We start from the raw sequence: 27,919 nt of genomic DNA on the forward strand, positions 1-27,919 counted from the left end.
TTACACTTGCTAACAACCAATTATGGATCACCATATCCCTATAAGAGTGTGCATTATTAACTGAAGACTTTTCCTATGATGTGGAATTCCAATGTGCAAGTATCATATATAGATATATATATGGAGCTTTGGAAAGTATGAACTTATGAACAGATGGAACTTTTTTATAATATACATTTTTATAATGTGGGTTGTTTAGGTGCCTGCAAAGATAACAGTTTGTGTACATTAGATTAATTCCATATTTTTATTATTTTCAAATATTTGTGCAACATTATGGATATTGGTGTGTGTGTGTGTGTATACATATATATCGTTCTAAAAATTATCTTTATTTCCTTAAATTTAATGTTTAACATACTTATTTTTTTCATAATATGGTGTATATGGGTATCGGCATTGTCTCAAGTATAGGACCATTTTTTCCCTTCATCTTCTTGGGCCTTGTGCCGAAAATGTGATGCCTGGCTCCGCTGATCTGGATGAGATTCCTATATGTGATTGGCCATATATGGTGCGACTTGCTCCAAGTCCTGGCTGGAGTAGATTTGAGCGTATGTGGACTATAGCACTACTGCTGTAGACGTTAGTCAACTGCAACGACTTACCCTTTTGCAGTACTATTAGCTTTCTCTTGGCGTATTCCTGAAATTCGGGAGCACAACAACTATAAATCTTTGTGAACTGAGCCCAAGGGTATAGGACAGGTGTAGGCGCAAATCTTCATCTTCATATTAGTGAAGTTTATTTAGCAGCATATGAAGTAGTGCTGCTGGAATAAAATTCCGCAAATTAAAAAAGGCCTTTCTGAACCGGCCCAATTACCATTTCTCCCTCACAATAAACATACATCAAGCCTGTTTTCAGAACTCATGCAATGTTGTATGTATAAAAAACAAACTAACCAATCATTGTGATTCTGTCCCTCTCCTAAATCTTTCCTACAATATTTTTTGCTTTCTCACACAGTCTGAACTCCAATACCATTCACAAAGATAATTTTGGTCCCAACATAAGTTTATGACTAAATGTAACTTTTTAACCCTTACTGGGAATTTACAAAGGAATTTCTGATGAGTGAAAATCTATTTAACCTGCATATTTATCTGCAGTAGTAAATCTCACTCAAAGGGTGGGAAATAGGTAAAACAAGGCATAATTTGCCGTGGAAATTTGGGAACGCACACAAACATGTTCATGTTCATTCCGCCCACTACAGGGTACAGAGACTGCCTTGCTCTCAGTAGTGGAAGAATTTAGGAAAATAGTAGATTCTGGTGGCAGCACAGTGGTCCTGCTTCTCGACCTCAGCGTGGCGTTCGATACCGTAAATCACCAGATCCTCATCCATAGGCTTAGCAAATTAGGTATTACTAGAACTGCCCTGGCTTGGCTCCACTCCTTTCTAGATAATAGATCTTTCCAAGTCTTTGAAAATGAGTTGACGTCCAAAAGAACTCCCCTTCGCTGTGGAGTGCCTCAGGGATCATCCCTGAGCCCTACTTTATTTAATGTGTACACCTGCACCCTCGCCGAGGCAGTTCTCCCCTTTGGAATACATATAGTGAATGAAAAAAGTTGCCACCTCAAAAGCAGAATTGACTCAGCAGACAATCCCACTAAAGAACTCTTTTCTATCTATAAGGAACTCACGATCCCAACGAGGTTGCAAGCACAAGATACTTACTCGAAAGAACTATGTGACTCCATTGCTGACTTCTTCGTAAATAAGATAGATAAAATCCACGCCACCTTTACGGAGGATGAGGCCAGTTCGAGTAAACTTGTAATAGCCAATAACAGCAACACTGGGACTCCTGGTCTCACGTGTTTTATTACTCCGGAGAAACAAGAATTACTGAGCATCGCAAATAGTATACAATCTGGCTCTCCGAGCGATGTGTGCCCGCCGACTCGCTGTAAAGGAGTCATGGAGACCACAATAATTGATTACATCAGTGTTATTGTGTCGCTCTCGCCAGGTACTAGATGCTTGGAAAACCGCTCAAGTAATCCCCCTTAAAAAGAAGGCCAACATCCACATCTCCCAATTTCAAAACCTTCGCCCTATATCCCTCCTCCCTTTTTGCGCAAAACTTGTGGAAAAAGTAGTTAATAGACAGCTTATGAGCTATCTGAAAGAACATTCTCTCCTGCACCCCACACAATCTGGGTTCAGAGCGGGGTACTCTACGGAGTCTGCCCTACTTTTTTCCACCGAAAGTTTAAGGCACATAGTGGACGATGGAGAGACAGCAGCGTTGGTACTTTTAGACCCAAGTGCAGCCTTTGACACCGTGCTGCACCCAACGCTGCTGTCTCGGCTATCTGACATGGGAGTAAAGGGGCATGCCCTTGCGTGGATGGAGTCCTTCTTGGTCAACAGGAACTTTCAGATGCACCCCCTTCAAGTCTTCTCTCAGGAAGGCGAGCCACGGGGTTCCTCAGGGCTCGAGTTTGAGCCCTACTTTGTTTAATATCTATATGGAGGGGGCGTGGTCTGGCCACGAGGGAGAATGGCCGCCTGAGAGAAGAGCTCCGCTCTGGGACAGCACCCATCCAGAGGCAGCCTCATTTACAGAGAGCTTGGGGCTAATAAATGGACATTTTCCAGAAGGTGAAATTATCCGGTCATGAACTCTGTGTTTTGTTCTGACTGGTGACCTTTTTTTTTTTGGAGGGCTTTTCTCAAGCTGAAGAATGCCTGAGGAGAAAAGCGCAGCCGGGCCTTTGACCTCATGACCTATTTGGAATCCCCGGCCTTGTGTAATGAGGAAGGCCTGAGGAGAGGAGCACTTGCCGGGCCTTGCACAGGCCTGCCTTCCTGTGAACACTTGAACTTGACAGCAGAGATATGTGACGCAGACAAATCGGGTTTTCAACTTTAAAATGTGAAGTGGGTCTTCACAGATAAAGGTCAGTGTCAAGGTTGTTATTCACAGAGTAAATGAAAGACTTTCCAGTCACGGAGCTGTTATTGAATTGAGGCCTTCTGAATTTAAAAAGAAGATCAATAAGCTCAGACATCTTTGCAGCAACACTTGTGGCTGACTTTCAGACTCGAATAACCCTTTTTAGGGTTCACTCTGACTGGAAAACATTCGCATACGGATACAGGTCTGCACTCTTCTGGGCTCTAATAATTTCATGCCAGTAAGAACTGTCTTTGCCTTTCTACACTGTGGCTGAATCCTGTGACTGAATGACCCTTTCTGGGGTTAATTATCACTAAAATTATTATTTCATTGGCATTTTGAAAACCGAAGCACAGCTGAGTAGCTGAAGCACCTCACACGCTGCCTTTCTGCGCTGCCATTAACATATGAATTGCCAGCGCTTTAAACTCTTATTTACAACCTCTGGAAACCTTTACAAGAACATTAAAGAGCAGCTTTCCACGTGAACCAATACTTCCTGTATTTGTGAGGAATAATTATTTTCAGAATGTCACCAGCTAGATCAACAGCTTTCTAAAATAATTTACCACAGAATCTCCTCAATTGTCATTTGGAAACCTTGTTAAGGGAAAGTCAGAGAACAGCACTTCCAAATGTATTAATACTACCAGTATCCCTGGAAGTCCTTTATTTTTCAAACTTTAATAAGTAAGACTGGTGCAGTGGTTTGCAGTTTAATACATATTATCTCAACATTATGAAGTTTATAGTTGCAATCATTAGTCATTTCTCGCTTATAATGTTTTCCTGAAATTTTATGAGGAGCTTCATTTGGCTGTGACTATTTTGATGTTGATATGAGGTGAATTTCGATCTGTTTCTTCTCATTCCATGGCAATTCTGTTATTACTGACTTTTTGCTATATAATGTGAGAGGGACTTTTTTCGGACGCACCACACGACTCATTATTTCAAGAGGCTTTTCATACATCTGAAAACAATGTAGTAAACAAGCAAAACTCTTCCTCATAGCTATGATTTGTTAATCATATATGTTGATATTGTTTTACTAGCGTTTGACATATAATGTGAGGGAGAAATTTCTACATTCAGTTATTCAAGAGGACTTTTCATGATATTGTATGCAATATTATGTGTCATCTTTGAGGAATGGTACATGGTCTTTTATGGTTATTCTGCAGAAAATAGCATCAGCTAAGACAGTGGCTTTATATCCCTCGCAAACTATTGTTCTGCTTACACCTCCTTAAGTAGATAACGCCTTTCTACCTGATCTTAGCCTTTCACCATATCAGTTTGTACGGACCATCTATTGGATTGTTTCATCACCTCATCAGCCAAAAAGAGTTTATATGTTTGTCACTCTGTCAAGGCAACATAATATTAAGTAAATACAAACTGCTTCATTTTTTTTACAACTTTGCCTGCTATTGTTCATAACATCGTTAAATATTTGAGGCGACCCCCGATTTTCCTCAGCATGTATTTTTTATGAAATATTATTATTGCCTTCACCTATGATATATAGAACTTGCTCAGTTTGAGATATTGCATTATATGTTGTATTGCTATTTTCTGCTTATTGTTGTCAATTGTGAATTTTTAATAATTGCTTCTCACCACGTTACCACATCAATACGTTACTGTAGAGCGTCTATGAAGCGCAATATACAAATGTCTACTAATAGGAATGGGAGTAAAATACCTAAACAACCACTCTTTACAGAAGTTTTGAAACAATCTACTGCTATGCCAACGAAAGGGAACTCGTCCTCTTCAACGCATATGCCCCAAGCTGCGCCCTCTCATAGTGACCAGACTTTAACAGACACCATGCAACGAATATTGCAGGAGATTTCTGGGGTCAATCGTCGATTGGAAGGGATGGATATCACAATTACATCTCTAGCTGAAGAAACTAAATCGATTAGAGCAGACCTTACAACTTTTCATACTAGAATTGAAAGTCTTGACTCTAAAATAATGGCCATGGAGAGTCGCCTTGATACAGTCCAAAGCTCAGACCAAGATCTTCTCTTTTTGCACAGCAAAATCATTGACTTAGAAGATCGCAGTAGAAGAGGCAATCTCCGCTTCTTTGGCTTTCCAGAAAATATTGAAGGACACAACGCGAAAATATTCCTCTGTGATACCCTTCCAATAATGACTGGAATTTCCTTTACTCCAACTCTTGAAATTCAACGAGCTCACAGAATTGGCCCACTACGCACAGACCCTGCTGCGCGCTCAAGGCCAATTATTGCCTGTTTTCTTCGTCATGAGCAAACCCGACAAATATTGACTGCAGCTCGCTCACGAGGCTCTTTTCTTTTTAAGGGTCATAATATTCACGTAGCAGCGGATTTTTCTAAAGAGACGAATGAAAGACGGAAGGCGTTTCTCTCCATGCGGCCTCAACTACGTCAGTTAGACATTAAGTATGGGTTGTTTGAGCCTGCATGCTTCCGTATTACCAAAAATGGAGAAACCAAGAACTTCTATGACCCTGAACTTCTACAAAAATTCTTAGATGACATCAAATCTCAGGACATGGATACGCAGTCCTCCCATTTTGAACAGTTCCAACCGTCTTCTTCCTTTTCCCCACAACTGCCGGTGCAAAGTCCACGAGCATCTAGTAACTCCAGACAACGGGGTAGAGACTTGAATAGAGTCAATCGTTCCCAGGAAGATAAGGCCTCAGCTTTGCATTCTGTCTCTACACATACAAAGGAGCCGCAGAGAGAAATCTAGATCACCTCTTAAAACTCCTTCAGATGCTGACTGAATAGTTTACTATTATTTAACTGTCTGTTTCTGTGCTTTGTTGTACTTTTGCCATATCTTGTATTCAATTCTGATTTTTCTTCATCAATATTACTATTAGATAACTTATATTCAGTATTATTTTTCTGCTATGAGATTTTTATCTACCTATTATTAAATTGCCTGTTATATGCTTAGACATAGTTCTTAGTAAATTGCATGTTTTTTCTTCATCCTCAATCCCTCTTCGGGGTATTGGAATTACTTTATCTATTTCTGCATGTTTTATCATTCCTATGTTGCTCAATGGATTAGTGTAGGTATTGGTATTCCCTTTCTTTATACGTCCAAATTCTATGATTATGCATATTCCCCCCCCCCTTATTTTATTCTCTAGTGCAACACGTTACCCTTCATTATAGTATACCATTTTAATATGTATTTCTCTAGCTTTTGCTTGGATATTAAGTGCTAATATGCTATATGCCTTTTGAGTTCTTTTAATTATGAGTGCTCATTTTATCGGTCATTCATATTTTGTTAACAGCTGCTGTTTGAATTCCTCATAATTTTGCCATAATTTATTGCACTCTTCCCATACTGTATTCTTACTGTTTTCCCATGTTAAGGTTCTGTTTGTTCATATTTCGTTAATAAGCTGTAACAAGATACTGCAGGGCATAATCTAAGATAGTCATTATAGTATTTGGCTGATTAATTACTACAGAAGGCATTCTTAGATTGTTTTCATCACTCCTCTATCATATTCTACTGTATCTATATCTCTTTGTTAATTCATTCCCCAGGGCTCCTTCCCTTACACTATCATCTACTCCGCTGATCCATACTTTTTCTTTTCCTGCATGGGGTCCTGTCCCGCGGCGGTGCTCTAGTGCGCCCAGGCCCGCGGTTCACAGTCTAGGTTTCCTAACTTTTCTTCATATCTTATTCTCACATCCACTTCTTCTAATCTCCCTTTCCCCTACTTTTTTCTATTTCTATTTATTCTTTGAAATACATAACATCTGCCTCATTTCTACTTGACTACTCACATACCTCTATCCTGTTTGATTCCCTACTTTCTCTGCACGATTATCTTATAAGTTTCTGATACTATCACCTCTTTTCTTTCTTAATAACCAGAGTAACTCCCTCTCCTATTCTGCCCTACCCCCCCCCCCATTCTTCTTCTTTATTATTTCTTTGAATATTTTCCACTATGACTCATGCTCATCCTTTATCTGTTGTTACATGGAATGTACATGGTCTCACCCATTACATTAAAAGAAAGAAAGTGCTTTCATATTTGCAGTCCAAACATGTGGACATAGCTTTATTGCAGGAAACGCACCTGGATGAAATTGAATCTAACAAACTCAGTAGAGACTGGGTTGGGAAGGTCATTCATAGCAGCATACGTAGGAATGACCCCACCAACCCTAACCCTGTCCGTAAATGTGGAGTGGCTATTCTTATCCGGAGATCGCTTCCCATTACAATTTCCAAGACATGGTCAGATCCAGATGGTCGCTATGTCTTCGCTAAATTACGAATTGGGAATTCTTCCATTTGTCTTGGATCCATTTATGCTCCGATTGGTACTAAAAAACAATTTTTCCTCCACTTGAATCGTCTTCTTACTGAGATCAATGCTTCCCAATATCTCATCGGAGGGGACTGGAATTTGGTTCAAGATCCTATCCTCGACAAAACGGGTCAGTTTGACAGGGTTAATGCAGCAGATAGGGCCATCTTACTAGACATACTTTCTGATAATGGTTTGGTTGACCATTGGCGTCTCAGTCATCCACATGATAAGGAATATACATTCTTTTCTTCCTTGCATGGCACATTTTCCCGTTTGGATTATTTTCTGTTATCTCATAAAGCGGTTCAATTGGTCACAGATTCTAACATTTTGGAAGCTGCTTTATCTGATCCTCCTGTTCTTATATCTCTTGATTTAGGTTTATCTAAACCAGGGCGCAAACCATGGCGAATGAGTTTACAGAAATATAGGACACCTGGGGGTAAGCTTCTTTTGCAATCTCATTTCCAAGATTATCTCACTAATAATGAGGACTCTGTCTCTTCTAAGAGAACAATTTGGGCAGCAGCAAAAGCCACTATTAGAGGGCAGTTAATGAGGGATGCTGCTCTTATCAACAAGAATAATATTGCAAAACAAACAGAACTAGAACGAGACATTCAACATTACTCTCAATTATATATTTCGAATCCTACTTTACAGAATCGCAAATTGTTGGAACAAGCACGCATGTCTCTTAATGGTCTCTTTACATCTAAGGCTGAGTATGCATTGCAGAAGATGAAAGGGAGACATTACGAACAAGGAGAAAAGGCTGGCCGATTATTGGCTGCACAATTGCGTCAGAGAGAAGCTGCTATGGCTATTCCAGCTATTAAGTCGACCATGGGTGAAATACTCACCAGACCTCAGGAAATAGTTAATGAATTTGCCTCCTTTTATAGATCTCTATATACCCCAAGTAATCAGCTTGATCTGGATAAAATGTCAACTTTTCTAGAGAAGGTGAATCTTCCGCAGCTTTCGGATGATGGCAGAGCCTTACTTGAAGGTAATATCACGAGAGACGAGATTTCTTCGGCTATCACTGCTCTGCCGTATCATAAAGCCCCTGGAGAGGACGGTTTCCCCGCCGAATTTTATAGATGGACGGGTCAGAATATGATAGATACTTTGCATGCTGCGTTTCTAGAGGCTGACAAAGAATTCTCCTTGGGTCCCCTTTCTAATAAAGCAATTATAGCTGTTCTACCCAAGCCAGGCAAAGACCCTCTTTTATGCGGAAGTTATCGCCCTATATCCCTCTTAAATTCGGATATTAAGATTCTAGCTAGTATTCTTGCGTCCCGTCTTCGCAAAGTCTTACCCTCCTTGATACATAATTCCCAAGTGGGTTTTGTCCCAGGCCGTTCTTCCCGAAATCATCTTCGTACATTGGCTCACACGTTATGGACTGCTAAACATCTTCCAGAAGATGCCTTGGCTCTCTCCCTTGATGCTGAGAAAGCATTTGATCGCATTGAATGGGAATATCTCTTTACAATAATGCATAGATTTGGTTTGGGTGACCAATTTATTAATAAAGTACGTTTATTATACGATAGCCCATTAGCTCAAGTCAACTGTGGAGGTTTCTTATCTACCCCATTTCCAATTCGTAGAGGTACACGCCAGGGTTGCCCATTGTCCCCTCTTCTCTGCGATGGAACCTCTTGCTGCTGCAATTCGCCAATCTGATGATATTACAGGTATCCCCCTTCCAATTGGCCATTCTAAAATTTATTTATATGCAGATGACATTCTTCTTACTCTTACTAACCTCCCCCGATCTCTCCCAGCCCTTCTTCAAATTATTAAAGATTTTTCCTCCTTTTCTGGTTATAAAATAAATTGGGACAAAAGTGAAGCATTACCTATTTCAGTTGGCACTACGAAATCAGCAATTTCTGGATTCCCCTTCCACTGGCAATCTTCACACCTTAAGTATCTCGGGATTCTGATTAATAGAGGTTTGGAAAATATGGTTGCGGATAATTTGGCTCCTTTATTTTCCCAAATGCAGAGGGATTTTGATAAGTGGAAAGCTCTAGGATTATCTTTATGGGGTAGAGTTCAAGCTATTAAGATGGTTACTTTACCAAGATTCATTTATGTTTTGGGTATGCTTCCCCTCCAAATTCCTTTAGTTACTCTTAGATCAATCGACTCCAAGATAAAGCTCTTTATTTGGGGCACAGCTAAACCGCGCCTTGCTGCTGCTAAATTAAAGGCCCATCAGTTATATGGAGGCATGGGTCTTCCATCCATTGAACATTATTCACTTGCCCTACACATTTCTCAACTCTCATATTTTCTACCCAAATCTAAAGACATTCCACAATGGGTATCAATTGAACGTCATCTTCTATCTCAGGATTCAGGACTATCCCTTTTATACGGTACTGGTACTAGTTCTTTGGATCCTAAAAATCCTATCTTATCAGCCATGCATAGATCTTGGCAGAGGGGTCATCGCATATTAAGTTCGAATCCGCGAATTCACATTAAAGCTCCCTTGTGGAATAATTCAGCTATTCGTATCAATGGTCGTACTTTATCCTGGCCTTTGTGGAGAGAAGCCGGCATTTCTTCTCTGGATCAACTCTTACATGATGGAAATTTTAAAACTTTTCCCCAACTTTGTGAGGAATTTAATCTTCCACTCCTACATTCCTCTAAATACGTTCAACTTCAACAATGTCTTAAAAAACAATTAGGCTCTCCACCTTGGTTGCTTCAGGTTTCTCCAATATTATCTTATCTGCAACTATGGGGGAAGTTTAAGGGGGTAACCTCTGGTCTTTATAAAACCTTTTTGCTCCCTCTTTTTTCACAACCTCTCTCACACACTCTTCGGACTAAATGGCAATCTCGCTTATCTATTATGTACTCCAATGCTCAATGGGATCAAATTCTGGAGGGGTTGCACAAAGGCGTTCGAGAAGTGCGTCTCAAATTCTGTATTTTTAAAATTATTCACAATTGGCACTGGTCACCGGTTAAATTACATCAAGCTGGGTTATTATCCCATACTTCTTGCTGGAGATGTTCTAATCCTGGTTGTGACATAACCCATATCATTTGCGAATGTCCACGCAACAGACCCTTCTGGATCTTTGTTGGCAAAACTTTGAACTCTACAATGACATTAATTTTACCACTTACATCTGCCACCATTATTTTACATGACTTCCGTGGTTTTCCAAAACTTTCTAAGCCACAGACTCGTCTTCTTCACACTGCTTTGGCTACAGCCAAAATTTGCATTTTACGCCATTGGAAGTCTTCATCTGCTCCTTCTCAGGAAGAATGGTTGGTGGCAATGATGCAGACAGCCTTACATGAACGCACAATTTACAATCTTCAGGACCAAGCTGACATCTTTCTTCAAACTTGGTCCCCCTTTTTGGAAACCACATTGGACGATGATTCTAACCCAACTCCCTCTTCTCATGTGCATCCTTTACCTACTTAATTTTATTATCTCATATGCTTTTCCTGTACTATTTCATTCTCTTTATTCTTTTTCTTTCCTTCCCTCCCCCTCCCCCCCCGCCCCCCCTCCGTTACTCTGGCACCTTTTTTTTTTCTCTTTCTTTTAATCTTGATTATATTTATTTAGTCATTCCATTACTTACATATAAGATACATTCATACCTTTTGTATTGTTATTTTATAACAGATTGTAGAGTATGTCCTGTTAAACTTTTTCCTTATCTCTATTACTAGGAGTAAATTTCATAATCTATCAATTCATTATTCTTTTCAAATATTTTGCAAATAAGGTTTTCTTATTTACCTTATTACGTTGATATTTACTATGTATTTTATTGCATAATTCAATAAAAAAAAATTCAAAAAAAAAAAATTCAAAAAAAAAAATTATCTATATGGAACCCCTGGCTCGCATAGTGGAGACTTATGGGGTGGGCATTGTCAGTTACGCTGATGACACCCAATTGATGTTCAAGCTCACACCCGACCACAGAGAGTGATGCCACCAATTTCTCCAACTGTCTCTCTTCTGTGGCAGCTTGGATGAATAATAACCGTCTCCGCCTTAATGGCGACAAAACCGAGCTGTTGGTGGTAGGAAAATCTTCTTCCGCATGGTCCCACATGTGGTGGCCTACGGAATTAGGCAGCCTGCCCTGTCCTGCGGTCTCGGTGCGTAACTTGGGCATAACACTTGACTCTAATCTTTCATACATGCCTAATGTCAGCAAAGTCACGGCTAGGTGCTTCAGCGTACTGAAGGTTCTCCGGAAGGTATTAGACCTTCCCATGGATTCCAGGAAGACCATTGTCCATGCCCTAGTAACTCCCCATCTGGACTATGGGAACGCCCTGCTACTAGGTTTGAGCAAAAAAGGACTTCACCAACTCCAGTGTGTTCAGAATGCCGCTGCACGTCTGGCGCTCAAGCTTCCTCACAGAGCCTCAGGGAAATCTGCCCTGTCCAAACTCCACTGGCTCCCCATTGAGGAACAAATTAAATTTAAGTCCTTATGCTTTTCCCATCGTATCGCCCAAGGCACAGGGCCAGAATATCTAAAATGCCTTCTTACAACACACCGCCCCACCAGAAAATCTGAGATCTTCTGGAGCAATGTTGTTCAAAATCACCAGAGCAAGGATGGGCGGCCGCTCGTTCAGATATCTGGCTGCCAAGTGCTGGAACGAGCTCCCACTTGAGATCCGCATGGAACCCTCTGAAACTAGGTTTCGGGGAAAACTCAAAACTTTTCTATTCCCACGCACTTAATCCCTTCTCCTTCCTCCGCCCATGATAGGCGTACCCGTGCTCCTCCCTCTAAGCTTCATTACTGTATTCAGCGCGGGGACACTGTTTTTTTGAGTAACCAGGCGCTTTACAAATGGCTTTAAATAAATAAATAAATAAAAATATAGTCACCAACACAGATGACACGCAACTGGAGATTGGGCTCAACAGATCGGAGAACTCCCCCCTCCGTCTGCGTTCAAGCCTAGAAGAAATTGCGACCTGGATGAACGACTCTTTTCTCAAATTAAATGGGGAAAAGAGTGAAATTAGGATTCTGGGTAATCGCTCTCCACTTGAACTGAAAGAAATATGGCCTGCCTCCTTAGGCTTAGCCCCTACCCCCAAAACCCAGTTAAAGAGCCTAGGTGTCTGGATCGACCAAGACCTTACATTTAAAATCCAGGCACGGAAAACGGCCGCTTCATGCTATGGCGTCCTGCAAATGATTCGGAAAATCCTTCCTCTCCTGCCATTTCAGGCCAAGAAAATTATGATCCAAGCACTTGTCCTGTCCCGGCTGGACTATGCGAACGCGCTCTACCTAGGGGCCCCTGCTGCCACCTTTACGAAATTACTAACCATCCAGAATAGGGCCGCAAGACTTCTACTGGGCACTCCCAAATATCAGTCAGCCAAACCTGCTCTGAAATCTCTGCACTGGCTCCCAGTCCAAGAGAGAGTTAAGTTCAAATCCCAATGTATCGTCCATAAATCTATTTCTAAAACTGGTCCACCCATTCTTCACAATATCATTCAGCCCTATGAGCCCAACAGAAGTCTTCGATCCAAAACCCTGAACCGGGCCACTGTCCCCAGGATCAGGAAGACAAGAAGTGAAGGTCGACAATTCTCGCTTAATGCTGCTAAACTGTGGAACTCCCTTCCTCATCATCTGCGAGCAGAACTGAATCATCTCTCCTTTCGCAGATCCCTAAAACACTATTGTTTCCTTAATCTGGCTTGACATCTCATTTTTGCTACTGTAAGTGCTGGGATGCCTCCGGGTAGCCATGCGCTATATAAATGTTATTCAATTTCAATTAGAAGGCATTCCTAAACTCATCTCTGACTCATGTCTAACAGGCAAATGGTCACAGATTACTCCATCCAAGGGCTGGAGGGACTTTCGTTCCAGAATGGGAAAATTGACAGATTTCCCCTAGATTTAGCAGGGTTGTAGGGAAAGGGCTTTACCTACAGAGACCAGAAAAACATGCATTTCCACAGGCGAATCAATTCCTCTCTGGGGAGTTCTCAGGTATAGATAATTCGGCACATGAGAAATAAGGGAAAGTCACATGCCTTTCCTAGAAATGCATACCAAAAAGTAGTAAATTTGCACAATTTTAATTTCTACGTGTGCAGTTTTACTACTTCAGGGCTATTCGCTTTTAGTCCCCAGTCAAAGCATAGCAATGCAATTTTCCTTTCAGTATTAAAATTAGATTCACATACATCAGTTAGAAAAGAATCAAAATCCTTTTTCATGAACTATGATCTTCAAATGGCTTTCCAGGAAAAAAGGGGGATTGGGAACATTCTGCATGCTACAGTTCAGTGGTTAAATGCTTCCATGCACTTGTTATAATAATCTTTAATGTACATTTTGAAAAATCCTTACATTTAGTTTGTTGCGTAGGTTCTTCAAGTCCATTTAATATCAATACATAACCGAAGAAGTCCACACTGTGCCCCTCCGTACAGAACTTCAGCCAGATTTACAGCATGATTAGTGAAATAGCAGAAAAGCAGTTTTAGATGCGCCATGACAAAGCCCACACAATTCTAGCTGGTTAAACCCAAGTTAAACGAAATCACTCCTTAAATAGTCTCTCTCACTCTTCGGTACTGTGGTCTGGCCTCAAGAGGTATTATGTGAGGTGCTGGTTCAGGATGAGATGCGCAGGTGCGTCATCAAAGCAATTAAAGGGTAGGCAATGTATTTTAATAAAATGATAAAGGGTAAACCTAAAAAACAGCTTTAACTGTTTCAATGAAAGGTAATAAAAGCAATCGTCACCAGGGAAATATATCGAAAGCAATTTTACCATATGTTGAGTCACAAACAACAAAAAAAGATCATAAAAGAAAAAGAAAAAAAAAAAGTTAAATATCTAGTGCCACCATGTTGTTTTTATGCAGGACTATTGCAAAAGTTAGGTGGACCCATAAATGCATACGGCTTGGGAGTCTTTTGAAGCTGAATACAATAATGACACTACAGATTCAAATAGGCAATGCTGGAGATCGCAGTAGAGTGGTGTACAGAAATGAAGTTCAGACTGAGTTTGAAGCACTTGCAAATACCATGGAAGGTTTGTCTTTTTCAGCTGAAAACTAACTACGTTCATCGGTGGAATGGCTTTATTTCTGCAGGTTTTCAGATACCGCTCACAGGAGTCCCATAAATGAAAAAGTGTTGCAGACTTTGTTTTCGTGAAGAGAGGCTATATCACTACAGTGCTTCATTCACACATCTTGGGATTTGTATTGTGGCACATTCCATATCTTCTTGAATAGAAATCTCAAGTAGTCGTCTACTTCCTGGTATCTGCTTTCTCTTAGAATCCCCCTCCTCTACTTTCAACCCTTCCATATTGACCGCAGAGAAGACACCACCTCTGAGTTCCAACAGGAGCAAAGGGATCATTACAGTCTTGGATGAGAAATAAATCAGTATCACATTCTGGGCTCTGTATGAATATCAACATTCTTATGCCTTGGGATAATTATCAATTTGATAGCCCTTACTATGTTGGTCCAGGTGGGGGAAGACAGCTTCCTAAGCAGCTTTTTCAGATTAGGAAAGGCATATTCTGTTCAATCCCACAACATTTGTTAAACTCTAAATATGATTTAACAACAAGGTATTTCTTGACCAATCTCAGATTCATGTGTTTCCCTACATGTATGCCAGTGTATGTGCAAGTATGTATCAGATGCTACCAATAAACGGTGTATTCCACTGTAAAGTCTTAAGGAGACAAGCCCTGTTCCTATAGTCAGTGGTGTGGCCATGTCCTTGAAGTCCCCACCACATGCCCTTGAATAGAAATTAACATTTCTGTCCACTTGTTTTAACGGCATGAGCTTGTGTTTATATATACAGCAGCACTCTCTTTTGTGATTGGTTATTAAAACAGCATTACATGCAGACACAGATAGGCCTGCCTTGTGAGTCTAGGTCATGCCACCAGTATGTAATGATTAAAAGAAGGCTTTTAAGGGGTGGAGGTTCAAAAATGAGATGCAGAAAGAACATTTACAGTTGTGAGGGGTGTGTGGTCACACCGGGCAGATGGGATCCTTAAAGCTGTAAATGAAAAAGTGGAGACTGTCGGTGAAGAAGACTGTTCACCACTGCAATAATGATGTGTCCTCAAATAGATGGTAGTGTCATGGAGATATTCATAGATTAGTTAAATACAATAATAATTTTGAGACACCTGCTAAATCCCACCTATCATTACATCATGAACTAAAATGCTAATAAAGCACAATGGCTTGATTTGCTTATCTGTATAACAAGTTATGTTTTAGAAGAGATTGCTTTCTCCATCAACTCTGAAATGCTCTACCTCACTAGCACCACACAAACACTAAAATGGGGTTTTCAGTTCGCTTAAAAACAAAGCCTTCCATGTTTATCCTGTTCCAAGGATGCCCATTGTCACATGTTTATAAACCTTCAATGTTAGAGCACTGGCAATACAAATATATGCTACGAAAAATCTTTCTACATTAAATACAAAATAGAAGCCTTCCCTTTGCACTCTGGCTATCCACTGGCTTTCCCTTTGACCTGACAAATGCTACATTTCTCATTAAAGATACTCAAAGGCTCACTCCCTCTTAATTGAGGATTCTTATCCTCTGCCTCACCATGTACTGCCCCAATGGATTCTTAATCCGAAAACAGAATCTGCTCTCAACAGCAAGATTCCGTGTTGCCGCCGCTAAAACCAATCTTCAAGCGTTATTTAATAATGCTATTGCATTTCCAGTTTGTACAGGTCATCAACTTTGTTATGGACTTGAGTGTCATCACTTAAGAGACATTCCTTTCTTTCTCAACTGTCTGATGTCACTAACCTAGAATATGAGAAGGGTGAATAAAAGCAGCTGTGAGTGGCTCACTACTGTCCACTCTAGTTGCAGAGTGCAAAGTATATTAAACGAGTGAATATCTCTTGTAGCCAATTCTCTGACAAGTGCAATTTTGGAGAACCAATGACAAAAGCTTGCATAAAATCTCAGCAAAACAAATCAAAACAGTTTCACGAGCAAATTTTCTTGTCAGAGTAAAATACATCTGTATGTTTAGTAGTGTTCAGTGCAAAGGGTCACACATGTTTTCAGTTTCAGGATACGCCGCTGCCTTGACTCAGCACATAGGATAGGTAAGCCTATTTAAAACCAACATGAAATGTACTTACGGTCCCAAGGATCTCCAATCCGCACTTGGGCATATGCCTTTACTAGCTTTCCAACAATTTCATCATGGATATTTTCATGCAAAAACTGTGCAATTTAAAGAGAGATGTTGTTAGTATTGTGTACAATTAGCATTACACTTTATTTACAGCACTACTAAACAGCAATAAAGTGGTGCAGAGTGCTACATAAAACCATGCCATTTTTTTTTCTTGTGTTGTTGATGAAGACACAGAATACCAGAAGCAAGGAGACACATTTATTGTATTTTTTTATTTCATCCAGTAACATCTCAAGTGAATGAATGACGCAATTTGGTGTTCTTGGAGTACAGCACTTCTGTGTTGTCCACCAAGTATTATCTGCATTAAGTACTTGTAGGCCATTTGACAGCATGACCCGGCTGCAGGGTTGCGGTGTGAAGGTAGACAGTAACTATCTCTCCATGCCAACTTTGTCAAGGCACACTGTGCTTTTTCTTTCATGTTAAATGCTTTTGACAAGAAGGTATCACTTGTCCTGACAAAACCCTTTACCTTCAAACTGAAACCTAGGTCAACCATCCAGCATGGTTTGCCCTCCTCTGCCTCTTTCCAGTACCACCTTCATTGCCCTTGTGATGTAAGAATAAGCTACTCATGTATGAAGGCAGTTCTCCAATATTGCTATCTATTATAAGGCTGTTAGCCATTTGAATAGTCCCTGATGTCAAAATGGAAATCCGCAGGTACAAAAAATAAATAAATAAAAGAAGCAATAGGTACATACAGGAGGTGGAAGTCAAAGCGTTGCACAAAACTATGGGGCCGGTTTACCAAGGACCTCCACACTCGTGGCAGAGGCCCTGCACTACAGTTACTCGTGTGGAGGCCCAGACACAAGTGCAGGGCCGCTGTAATGAGTGCGGAGGTATTTTCTGAATCAGGCTCTATGTTCTTCAACACTGACCCCCCCAAGCAGCGTAAAGCTTTCTGCCATCATCCAAGCAGTTGGAAATTAGGGCGTTCAACAAGCAGAGCAGGTGACGAGAAAATAAGTTACTTACCTGTAACTGTAATTCTCCAGTATTGGTATCTTTCATAGATTCACCAGCTTGAATCATCCCCTCTCGAAGTGGGAGTCCCACAGTACCATTAGAAAGCAGTGTAACGTTAAACATGGACTGGAAAGTACATAAAACCTTCACTTTGGTAACATCTTTTTTTTCTTCAAAACAGAGACTAAACTTTTAAGCTTCAACCCACCAGACTGTATCACCCTCTAGAACACTCCTCTTTGTGACTTCTGTCTTTCAGATTTTCAGAGCACAAGTGTGAATAAGTACATTATCAAAGAGAAGGTGAGCTTCTCTGGGGAGGAGGGTGGGTCACATGTGAATCTATGAAAGATACCAATACTGGAGAACTACAGTTACAGATAAGTAACTTATTTTCTTCCTCCATTACTGGATCTTTCATAGATTCACATGCTTGAATCAGATTAAATAGCAGTTGAATACCACACATTTTGTATGAATGTCAGAATACATTTGTACGTATAGCTATGCATCGATACATATAAAACCAATGTAAATGTGTGAAACACATTTAAAGATGGTGGGTATCACTTACTATGATGGCTCACCTTTACTGAAAAAGATGCCGTAATAGCACCTTGCCACTGCCGCATCTCTGAACTGCAGAATCCAAGCAGCAGTGCTGCGCAACGGTGCGTCTATTCTTCCAGGTCGCTGCTCTGCAGATATCTTGAAGAGATGCACCTGCAAACAGTGCCAATGAAGTCGATACACTTCTGGTTGAATGAGCTTGCACCTTTGTTTGGAAAAGCGTGCCAGCTTTCGGATGACAACATTTTATGGCATTGGTTATCCATCATGCTATGATCCGTTTCGAGGGTAGATAACCCTTTCTAGGAGCACTGTATGCTACTAATGAATGATTGGATTTGCAGAAGTTTTTCATTTTGTCAAGGTAAAAGCTGAGACATTTCTTGACATCCAAGGAATGCAATGTCTTTTCTGCTTCAGTCTTGAGATCTGGGAAAAAGGTCTTTAGAATTATCGGTTCACTTAAGTGGAAATATGATATGACTTTTGGAATTAATTTTGAATTTGTTCGCAGAATCAACCTGTCGTTCTTAAATTGCAGGAAAGGTTCTTGAATGGTTAAAGCCTGTATTTTACCAACAGGTCTTGCTGAGGACAGTGCCAACAGGAGGGCCACTTTCCAAGACAGAAATGTAATATCCACTTTGTGGATAAGCTTGAATGGGCTTTTCATTAGTTGGGGAGGACGCCTCACAGGCGGGAAGACCCTGAATAGGTCTTTGAGAAATTGAGGAGTCTGCTAAACCACAACAAAGGTGGTGCCGCTGATCTTCGGTAATGGGACATGGCAGCTAGGTGAACCTTAATAGAAACATGAGCGAGAACGGAGCGGGCTAGATGTAGTAAATAAGGAAGGATTTCTTCCGGTGTAGATAATACTGGGTGCACGTTGGACCACTGACACCAGATGCAAAATCACTTCCATTTAAGGCTGTAAGTCTTGTTTGTACTACCTGAACGAGCCTTGGCTAAAATATCCCTGCATTCTCCTGGGATGCTCAGATGCACAAATTGATTGATTTCATGAGCCAGGCTGACAAGGGTAAGGATTTCGGAACCAAGCAAAATGCATGGCCCGGCTCATCGTCAGTAGAGATAGAAGTGGTTGCAGTTGGATGTGATGTCTCTATGACAGGAGAAGTAACTCTGAATACAAATGTTGCTGTGGGCACCTGAGAGCAATGAAAATTATCTTGCAAGGCTCTGCTTTCATCTTCATGAGAATCCTTATGAGGAGAGGAGTCGGCGGAAATGCGAAAGGAAAAGATTCCGGACCATGCTAATGAAAACGCATTACCCCAGAACCTTGGTTGTGGATGCCAGCTTGCGAATACCTGGCATTTCCGGTTCTGGGATGTTATAAACGGGTCTAGATTCAGTCTGCCCCATTGATGAAAGATTTCCTCCAGGACACCCTGATTTATCTCCCATTAGCGGCAAGTATTTCTCAACCTGCTTAGGGTGCCTGCTATGACAATCTGCTTCGCCGGCACATGTTCTACCTCCAGATTCACCTGGTAATGGATAGACTACTCCGTAATTCTCTGTGCCTCTTGGGACAGTGCTCGAGACCTAGGGCCACCTTGTTTGTTGATATAGTGCATGGTTGTGGTGGGGTCTGTGCGGATGGATGAGCACTGCAGATTTTCTTATCCAGGGCAGGAAGGCTTGTAATGCTAGATGTACTGTCTCTTGAGTTCTAGTAGGTTGATGTGAAGAAGCAGCTGAGATGGCCCCCATTTGCCGCAGACATGGCAGTCCTGCAAAGGAAGTGTCTGTAGTGATGACCAACCAGGAAGCTTGGGGAATGAATTGTCAGGCCAAAGGAGAGATTTGCCTCTTGAGTCCACCAAGATAGAGCTGTGCGCATTCCTGGAAGATATGGATGGTATCGTTGAAAGAGCCTTGTGTTTAAATCCACTGCCTGTACAGCTCCTTTTGTAACTGTCACATTCGTAGGGGGCAGAACGGGACCAAGGGAATGCAAGAGGACATCATCCCTAGCAGGGATTTGTAGAGGCAAACAAAGTGAGTTTTTTAATTTCAGTAGATGTGCCAGGAACAGCAATCTTGTCCATCTTTCTGGTGTGGGTACGCTTTGTTCAGCACTGCATCCAAAGTAGCCCCTAAGAACGTAATCCTCTTGGATGGCTGAAGGGTTGACTTTTACGGATTCAGTGTAAAGCCCAATTTGCTGAAAAGGTGTAGGCAGGCGTTAGTTCACCTCTGCGCGGACTGGTGGAAAAGTGCCTTGACTAGCCAGGCATCGAGGTATGGAAAGACTTGGTGTTTTCCTTGTCTTAAGAATGCCGCTACTGATCCCAAAATGTATAAATATTGTAATTTATGATTCTGTACGAATGGCAATTTAAACCCTGCAATTATGTTGTATGTAGTTCACCTGATGCAAATGTTTTGTTTGTTCTTTTTTCATAATACATTTTTTTTTTAAATTAAAAAAAAAAAAAAAAAAAAAAAAAAAAAAAAAAGAAGAATGCCGCTACTAGTGCCACGCACCTTGTAAAAATGCAAGGGGCGGATATCAGGCCGAATGGAAGGACTTTGAACTAATAATTGCCGCCAGCTGCTGTGAATCTTAAATATTTTCGATTACGTGGATATATCAGGGCATGAAAATATGCATCTTGGACATCTAATGTTGTAATATAATCTCCCCAGTTAAGAAGTTGTAGGATTATCCTTCAGTGTGACCTTGCGAAATGTTTGCTTCCTGAGATATTTATTCAGTTTTCTCAGATCCAGGATAGGTCTCCATTCACCGGACTTCTTCTTGACTAAGAAGAAACAGGAGTTTTCCCTCTGAGCCAGGGACTCGTTCCATGGCCACTTGGCTGAGCATGTTCTGGACTTCTAAACTGAGAAGATGCAGATGTTTTTGCTGGAACTTCTGGGGCAGGATCGGAGGTGGTTTGAATGAATTTCAGCACGTGGCCGAAGTGAATGAGATCCAACACCCATTGGTCTGTTATTTTTTTCCATTCGTGTAGGTGATGGGTGTGTTGGCCTCTGAGGCATGCTGCAGGGGATAGGGATGTAGCCAGGGCCTGTAATTCGTCACCCATTGATGTCCTGTGTCTTTCCCCTGTCGACCCATCTTTCCTCTCTAGGTTTGCCTAATGTAGGCTGCCTAAGGGACCTGTCCCTTCTGGCACTGCGGGCGAAGCGGTTGTGACCCAGCTTGGTACAATGGTACCTGTATTGTTGGCAGTCTCCTCTGTAGGGGAATTGCCTTCTCCCTCATGTGCCACAAAAAGGTATTTTACGAAACTGCAGGGTACCTAATGACTTCGCTGTATCTGTGTCGGTTTTTATTGATTAGAGGGCATCGTCAACATGTTTCCCAAAGAGGTCTTTGCCATCATAAGGAAGGTCCAGGATCTTACTTCGCATCTCTGGTCTGAATGAGGTGGAATTCAACCAATCCTGCCTCCGTAGGACTGCTAAGCCTGATGTTGTCGAAAACCTGTGGCACACTCTCCCTCCTTTAAGATAGTTTTGGCTTTGGCCTTTACATCTACAGGGGGATGGTCAAGATCTGGGTCAATGCCATATTTGGCGGTCATATCTTCAGAGTACTGCCAAAGAGTTTGGTGCTCGCAATGTGAGTGCCGACATTGATAAGCATTTGCCAATGTTGTCAAGGCAGCTACCTTCCTTATCACGGGGCGTGGATATTGGCACGGTTGGATTTTTGGAACAGCGTTGGACCACTTAAGTGATCAGTCAGGTTTTGGATGCCCGATGAGACAGGCTGGAGAATCATCAGGGGCTTTATATTTTCTGTCCAAGCGTGGCAATACTGCAGCCACTGTGGCTGGGTTTTTCATGAGGGTATAGACCTGATGCTATTCCTGAAATGTTCCTTGAAGTCATACAGGAAGCATCAGTTTTGCTACGTCGTCATGGGAAGATCAAACTGCCTTGTTGCTCTCTCCAGCAGATTATGGAAACCTCCTATGTCGTCAGCGGGTGACTCCATGGGTGGCAGTGTTGGGGAAGACACTGTTCGAATGAGGTAATCTTTCCATACAGTGAGGACATCATTAAGTTTCCCCTCTTCCTTCTCAACATCTAAAGAAGAGGTATCAGCACAGGCACAGTCGTAAAGTGTTGGGTATGCCATGTGGAGGTGGCTGCTGGCATATTTCTTGGGTTTGTGGAGTAGAGGGTTGCGTTGGAAGAGTCTTTGGAGATGAATAGCCTGCCTGGTGAAGAGGTAGGCGGAAAGCATTTGAGGTAGTCCACCAGCATCTATTGTAAGTCTGAAACCAATGCCTTTGGTACGCATACCAAGCCCTCTGGACACGGTTGTTGAAACTGTTCTTGGTGGTGTAAGCCGTCTTGAGGGGGGATAATATTCATGGCTATAGTAGCCTCCTTCCTCTTTATCATCGTCTTACTGGTATTTTACATGCAGATGTGACAGCTTGCATGCAGCCCCAAATTGACTATCATCCTCTGAATCATCTTTATCCAGTAGATAACTGAGTGGAAAGGGTGAGATCTTGCTGGGTGATGTATGTTCTGGCATTATATAAGTTGTTGTTGCCATCTCTTTTGGCTTCTCCTGAAATTGTTCCAACATTGCAGATGTCAGTGATGCAGTCGTCGATGCAGACGACGGCGGCTTTACTGGCACTGCAGAAGGGATTTATTTCACCTTTGATGGTGTTGACATAGTCCACGGGGCAGATACTAGTTTGACTGTAGATGGGATTGGTGCCATAGATTGTATTGTCGACAATGTGGTTGTCGTCGACGGTGATCGGATCATCATCCTCTGTCGTGATTGCCGCTGCCATAATTGTTTTAGTCATCAACGGCGCAGTAGACTATTTTATAGTCTATGGTGATGGGCTCATCGATGATCTCTCTGTCAACTGTGCAGAGTAAGCTTTTTTGAAGTTGTGGGAAATCTGAGGTGGAGATGTAGGAGGCGTGATTTTTTAGGCTTTTCTGAAAAGAAAATATGCCCTTGTGTTTTGGAATGTTGTTTTGAGGACTATGTTCCCTATGAGATTTTTCTGAAGGCCTTCGCTCCTTCTGAGACCCACGGTGGGTCTTTTTAGTAGATTTTTTCTGGGAGGCTCATGAGGAGAACATCCTTCTAAACACTCCCTCCTTCTTTAATGAACTTTCCTGGAGGATGAAGAAAAATCCTCGCTGTCATCCTCTAAAATCGGGGCCTTCTTAGCCTTGAGCTTTTGGAGCCACATTAGTAACCTCCCCTTCTGTCCATTAGGGTTTTAGGAAAAAAAGGTACAACATAACTTACAATCCTTTACTTTGTGGAATGGGAAAAGGCAGTAAAAGCAATATTTGTGCTGATCTTCTGAATTAAGCCTTTTCTTGCAACATGTCCCACATGGTCTAAAAAGACCTTTCTTTGCTTGCTCTGACATTGTAGAGTCAGATCTGAAGCAGCTGGAAATTAGTAGTTTAAGGTAGATGGAAATAACTCTCTGAATACAGGAATTAGCTGACCTGAGCAGAGCTCAGTGGAGAAAATCTGACAGACAGAAGCCTTTGAGAGGAGTGTTCTAGAGGGCGATACAACCGGATTGGTTGGAGCTTAAAAGGTTCATCTTTTTTAAAATTTCAAATGTGTTACTAAAGTAAAGGTTTTTTGGCCTTCCCAGGATATGTTTAACCCCTCCCATGCCCATGACGAGCTCAGCTCGTCATGAGCCACGGTGCTCCGGTGCTCATGACAAGCTCGTCATGGCCCGTATAACGCTTGCACGCTGGGCTAATTCCCCTGCTGTGCTGAGCGTTCCATTAAACGGGCGTGGTCGTGACGAGCTGAGCTCGTCATGAGCACCGGAGCACCGTGGCTCATGATGAGCTGAGCTCGTCATAAGCATGGGGGCGCTGTCCGCGCCCCCCCCCCCCAGCACAGCAGGGGAATAGCCCCAGCAGCCAAGGGGTTAATATTACACTAATTTCTAAAGGTACAGGGGGACATCCACTTAGACGACTGGGAATGATGCAAGCATGTGAATCAATTGACGATCCAATACTGGAGTAAACAAGGTTCCCTCATTCAATTCGGCATTCACTGTTATCCGATAATGATGCAGTTTTGATATCTTTTGTCATTGCTCCTTATCTTATTTTATAACAAGCACTACTGCGTGATGCTTTTTTATACCTTATTCAAAAGACACCGTTCTCACCAGGGTCAGTCTCTATCTCTCATATCCCGTCTATTCTGTCTGACACAGGCAACGAGGATCTTGTACCTCTTTTAAGCAGACACCACGCCATGCAGCCTACCTGGATGTCTCAGTATACCTTCATTGGAGGGTATTGAAATCTAGATTTTAAAGAGAGAGTTTTAGATGCCACTTTAGGCTCTATTCTAGATTTTTCAGGATAATTTTTAGATCGAACCTGGGCAGTGCATGTGCTGCTCTGCAAGGCATGCTGTATTCAGGTATCGACTTGAAGCTCCGCCCACTCTCCACCCATATTTTTCATTGGCTTGTGCCATTGTCCTTTGGAAACTGTGGCTTTTCATTGGTCAACAGGCTCAGTAGCCCCTCCTTAGTACCACCAGGTCTCATTTTGTAACCTCCCTAGAGAACACACCCATTTACATGTGTTGTTGCTCAGTAGGCTTTAATTACAGCCGCCAAGCACCATTTCGTTTAGTTTTTTTTCACATGCCTGCTGATGCATTCAGAACACGCTCTCTCGCAACACTTTATTATTTTTTTTACATTGCACAGCACGCCATGCTGATAGTGGTGGCTGTGCCTTTGCTTTACTTGCTGCGCCAAACGAGGGCGCATGTTTTTTCTACCATTTAATTTTTTTAATTAAATTGCCCCATGCCACACTTACACTTTAATGTCAGGCGCACCCCTTTCCTTAAACGAGCAGAGACGGGCGCACTCCTTTCCTTATACGAGCAGAGTCTAAGGAGAAGGGCGCGGCCTCCACTAAAGTGAAAACATGGACACGCTCCTTTCTTTAGATAGGACTCTTCTGAAGAAAGGGGCACGGCCGACAGAGTTAAGGCGCCACATGGGCTTTTTTACAAACTAGCATTTGTAATGCAGTAGGTGCAGCATTTACGAAGCTCTCGTAAATGCAAGACCTAATGCATTGCAAATGCTTGTTAAATTAGAGTGCATCACCATCATGGCTCATTCCTTTTATGTTACTGAGGAAGAAGACTCCAAAATGTCCCATTCAGTAACATCATGGCCAGAGAACAGAGTGCACACAGTCCTAGTGTGACTTTCAGGCATTTTCCTCAGGCAACTAGCTCTAAATACAGTATTTATCTTTTACGATTTCTTCAGAAACACACTACCTAATACAGACACTACTTGAAAATGCCCAGACACAATCTACAGCCACAAGGTCAACTTAGTCCAAGTTAGCAGATGAAAAACATTTGAGTTCTTGAAGGACTCAAAGGCACTAGCATTTATGGCAAGAATCTGAACAGAGTATATGCTAATTGAGGGATTACTGCAAAACAGGGAGCTATGTACAGATGAGCTTGAATGACTATATAAGAGAGCCCCTTACTGAAAATATAACATTATGTAGGAGTTTCTTTACATCAGAAGACCTAGGGGAAAAGTCAACAAGTATGAGAATCCCCCCAATTCAGAGGGGAGTGATAAAGCTTGGTGAGCGATGGAATCCAATTTTGGATCATTTCAAAGAGCTAAAGAAACCTGTAGTCCGAAACCAAGATTACTGGGCCCTGCCCGTCTCTGGCCACCCTAGACAAACCTGGGTATGTCTGACAGAGTGCCACCACTGTGCTCTGCAATCGAGGGACACAAGATATACTATGGCAGAAACTTCTATTTTTTACCACCCTACAATCTAATGTGCAGCAATGAGCATTCTTTAACAGTATCCTTTCTTGATGGCTTTGTGAGCCACTTAGCCAGTCTGTGGCCTTGGGCTGGGAAACCTCCCCGAAGGAGAGGGAATCTCATATCATGTCTTTCCACAAAGGTACCCTTCCTCAAGAGATCAGGTGTAGACCTACTGGCTGACTTCCCTCCAACCCATTTGATTTGTGAGAAAATCCGGATGGCTGAGGCCCTCATGGACAACATTTAAGACAAGTTTAATGATTGGATTTATTATTTATACCCTTTTTAACAATTCAGTAACAAAGTGCAGGTTTTACGTTTTGATGCGTTATATTGTCATTCAATTTACATTAAAAAAGCGAATTTGTATCCCATATCCAATATTTCTACCCTTAGGCTTTTAGTGAGCTATATTACATTTTGATTAAGTTTAGATTACCCTTTATTTAAACATTGGGCTCTATTTCTTGACCACACTACAGTGTTCCTCATGGTTTCTACATCCCTCAGCAGGTCCACCTTGAAAATGGGGGTTCCGGGCCAAAGTTAACAATTTTAGTCCATCTGTGGAAATGCAAACCGCTAGAGCAGTGGAAGTTTGCATCCGGTTTTCTCCCACCCATTTCCCTGCCACAATTTTCTTTTCTTCAAAAACAAGCAACCTGATCTTCTACTAAAACTCCCCACATCGCCTCCAGATACACCAGAAAAGGATACAAATTTTCTTGAGTTTAAGCCCCAAACGTTTGGCTCAATCTCCCCACAAGTAAGCAATCTAGGCAAGCACAAAAAAAGTCCCTAGACTTAACCAAAAGAGAAAGGACTATATTCAGGTTGAGCAAATGAACAGGTGGCTGAATGGTGCGGTTACACCTAGTTGCAATCAAATTCATATGTACAAGAAACAAAAAGCTATATAGTGACACTACCCCAAACAGAAAAGAACACCCTGGAAATACTTACAAGTCGTCGTGCAGTTGTACATCTCTGACCTGCTGTGCCCACAGCAGCAAAAAGAACAGATGGTGTGACTAGGCTGAGGTCTGCATCATCAAATACTTAAATAAAAAATAAATAACAATTACACCAAAAAGTCAACACAATAATGGACTTTAAATAACTTTCGACAAATACATGTTTTTTTAAAGCTAGAGGAAGGCCACAGATAGCACTTGGTTAGAAAACATAACTAGCAATCATTTTCAGGGTGCTCTCCAGCACTCAAAGAAATAAAGATTGCATTCAAATCACTGAGTAACATAACGTGTGTTTAAAGCCTTAGTCTATCCAGAATGGCATCTTGGGGCTGAATAATAGATGTTTTATTGTTATCCTACTCAATGGTACTCATTTCATCAACCTCAGAAGGATGAAAGGCTGATTGGACCCATTGGGATTGAAACCGATGACCATGAGGTCAAACCTCAGGGATGCATTAGTCCACTAAGCCACCAACACACAACAAGATAAAGTAAATCCAGATAACATTTTCAATGACGAATAGACTAATGGGGAAGTAAACTGGCCGTTGCTCTTTATTTGCCCCTGCTCATAAGCAAGATTATAATAGCCTAACCCAACCCCGTTACAAAACGTTTTCAGATTGCTTGCCAAGCTCCACTACTAAAGTACCAACAATGTAATTTACATTTCAAATTTACCATCCCTCATACAATTCTTTTGTAAGTTGAATTCATTTGAGTTTCTCATTTTCTAGCTGGCCTGCTCCCTGTTCTGGATTTCTTGGTCTCGATTATCAAAAGACGTTCTAATGCATTGATTACACTTATGTGCTGCACTTTGAAAATGCTCTAAATTTATATTACCAAAGGAGGCTTTTGATGCCAGGAGTGAGTGGACCTGGGGAAGAAGGGCAGCAATAAAATTGTGTTGCTGTGAAAGGAATGTGTAATCTAAATCATGTAGTGATTTAGATTACACACCCCAAGTTTACAC

General features: G+C 41.6%; 1 protein-coding gene across 1 annotated transcript in view; it reads right to left on the bottom strand.

The window, feature by feature from the left end:
* Nucleotides 1-27,919, bottom strand: part of ALDH7A1 (aldehyde dehydrogenase 7 family member A1) — a 274,735-nt gene that overhangs the window by 108,293 nt on the left and 138,523 nt on the right. The window contains exons 11-12 of the mRNA XM_078675592.1: nucleotides 26,927-27,021; nucleotides 16,495-16,579 (exon numbers count right to left, since the gene is read on the bottom strand). Coding sequence (XP_078531718.1) covers nucleotides 16,495-16,579; nucleotides 26,927-27,021 — 180 coding nt within the window. The remainder of the gene's footprint in view (nucleotides 1-16,494; nucleotides 16,580-26,926; nucleotides 27,022-27,919) is intronic.

Source organism: Lissotriton helveticus, chromosome 2_1 (assembly GCF_964261635.1).
Source record: "Lissotriton helveticus chromosome 2_1, aLisHel1.1, whole genome shotgun sequence".
Lineage (NCBI taxonomy): Eukaryota > Metazoa > Chordata > Amphibia > Caudata > Salamandridae > Lissotriton > Lissotriton helveticus.